The sequence below is a fragment of the Thamnophis sirtalis genome, unplaced genomic scaffold, assembly GCF_051295495.1.
Source record: "Thamnophis sirtalis isolate CommonGarterSnake01/CBP01778 unplaced genomic scaffold, rThaSir2_p1.2 scaffold_2, whole genome shotgun sequence".
NCBI lineage: Eukaryota > Metazoa > Chordata > Lepidosauria > Squamata > Natricidae > Thamnophis > Thamnophis sirtalis.
In genome coordinates, this window is record NW_028261382.1 from 156,264,282 (window position 1) to 156,266,146 (window position 1,865).

At 40.6% G+C, this 1,865-nt stretch overlaps 1 protein-coding gene across 1 annotated transcript; it reads right to left on the reverse strand.

The window, feature by feature from the left end:
- Positions 1–318: 318 nt before the first annotated feature.
- MC2R (melanocortin 2 receptor) lies at positions 319–1,296 on the reverse strand. Its single transcript, XM_014060359.2, has one exon. It carries the CDS (start codon positions 1,276–1,278, stop codon positions 319–321), a length of 960 nt encoding a protein of 319 aa, XP_013915834.2. The 5' UTR covers positions 1,279–1,296.
- Between the last annotated feature and the right edge of the window lie 569 nt (positions 1,297–1,865).

Genomic DNA, 1,865 nt, shown 5'->3' on the forward strand with positions numbered 1-1,865 from the left:
GGCAAATTCTAATGAAATTCATTATGTACAAAGATCTGAGTGAGACTTATATCTGATGTCGGTTTAATTATAGATGTTAAGCTTGGCAGAGCAGCACTGATAATTGACATGTTTGGATCCTTTAGAACAAGGTCTCCAACCATAGCAACTTTAAGACTTGGGGATTTCAACTCCCAGAATTTCCCAGCCAAGCTGGGAGTTGAAATCCCCAAGTCTGAAAGTTGCCAATATTGAAGAGCCTTGCTTTAGAATCCTTGAGATCCTACATGATGCATTGGTATAATGATAAACCTCACTGGAGTTTTGAATTTCTAATAGTTAAGTCCAACTTGGCTGCCAGCAGCAGAACAATCTTTTAAAAGTACTTCTCAGTTCTGGACTTCGAAATGCATAAATCATGGGATCAATGACAGCATTGAACATGATTAACATACCATTGACATGGAAGATGGACAAATAGCAAATGCAGTAAGGGTTTCTGGGGCAAAACTGTATCAGAAGAATGTGAAGAACAAAGGGAGCCCAGCAGCAAAGAAAAACACCAAGTAACACTGTTAAGGTAATGGTTCCTTTCATGTTAATTCTCTGCTGGACAGAACTTGCAGACATCAAGGCAATCTTTATGGCATGGGAACGGCCAAGCATAAACATATGGATATAAAGGCAGAGGATAAAAATGAGCATGAAAGAAAACAGAGCCGAGAAAGATATAACAGTGGCGGTCTCAAAGGAGAAAATCACCATTGCTATGCCACTCCCTGCACAGAAAGCCCAAATCACCAGCAAAATCAGTAAAGCCCGCTTTTGAGTCATGATGTTATGGTAACGCAGCGCATAGAATATGGTAATATATCGGTCAGCCGCAATGACTGAAAGGCTGAAAATCGATCCCAGTAGAGATAAAATAAACATGAAATCTATAACATCATCCACAGTTCTTGCCATATTTCCATGACATGGAAGGTATTTCATTTTGCAAAATATGATATAGAAGATATTCTCCATAGTCTTGGATAAGCTTCCTAACATGTCTGAAACAGCTAAGCTGCAAATGAAAATGTACATGGGGGAATGCAGATTCTTATTCCTCCCTACTGCAATGAGCACCAGCAGGTTCTCCAGGATCCCTACTGTAGCAATGGTGAAGAAGATTTCTTCTGGCACAACAATACTCATACAGTTGGAGACGTTCAGTGATTGTTCACTCTGGTTTTCGAAGATGTGAATGCTTCTCTGCTCCAGAAGTCTTATCATTTCAGAAGCTGTGTTGGTCTTCATCTCCTTATCCTTTTTGATTTGAGAATGGGGGAGGGGATAAGGGTGGGTGGGTAGAGAGAAATGCATGACATTACTCTGACCTGATTATGCAACTGTAACTATATCAAGATGAACATCTGATTATGATGTATATGGAGATTCTCAGGCATCCAGACCATAGTTGTCCCAAATATGCTTTTCTTTCTGGTTTTTCTGTGAAGTCCACATTTTGGACAGAGATGACCTGGTTTGAAAGGAGGGTCAAAGAGGCCATCTATGTCAAAATTGAACAGCCCTCACTCAACAGAGGGGAGGGATATGACACCATCTATTTCCATTCTATAATACAGTCCTTACAACATTTTCTAGAAGGCTCCACACCCATTTGCACTACTCAGGTGTCCCTGATGTCACAGCTAAATCTGCAGGTGGCCTCAACAACTTTCTAAAAGAATGCAAATGACCAGCTGTCTGCAAGGAGTATAAATCCTTCCATTCCCCTCCATCCAGTCAGAGCTGAAGAAGCTTCTTGGATGAGAAGCGAAACATCTTAAAAGAAAAACCAGAATATCCAGTTGCCTCTTGAAACATCACAGTTGGGATATCTG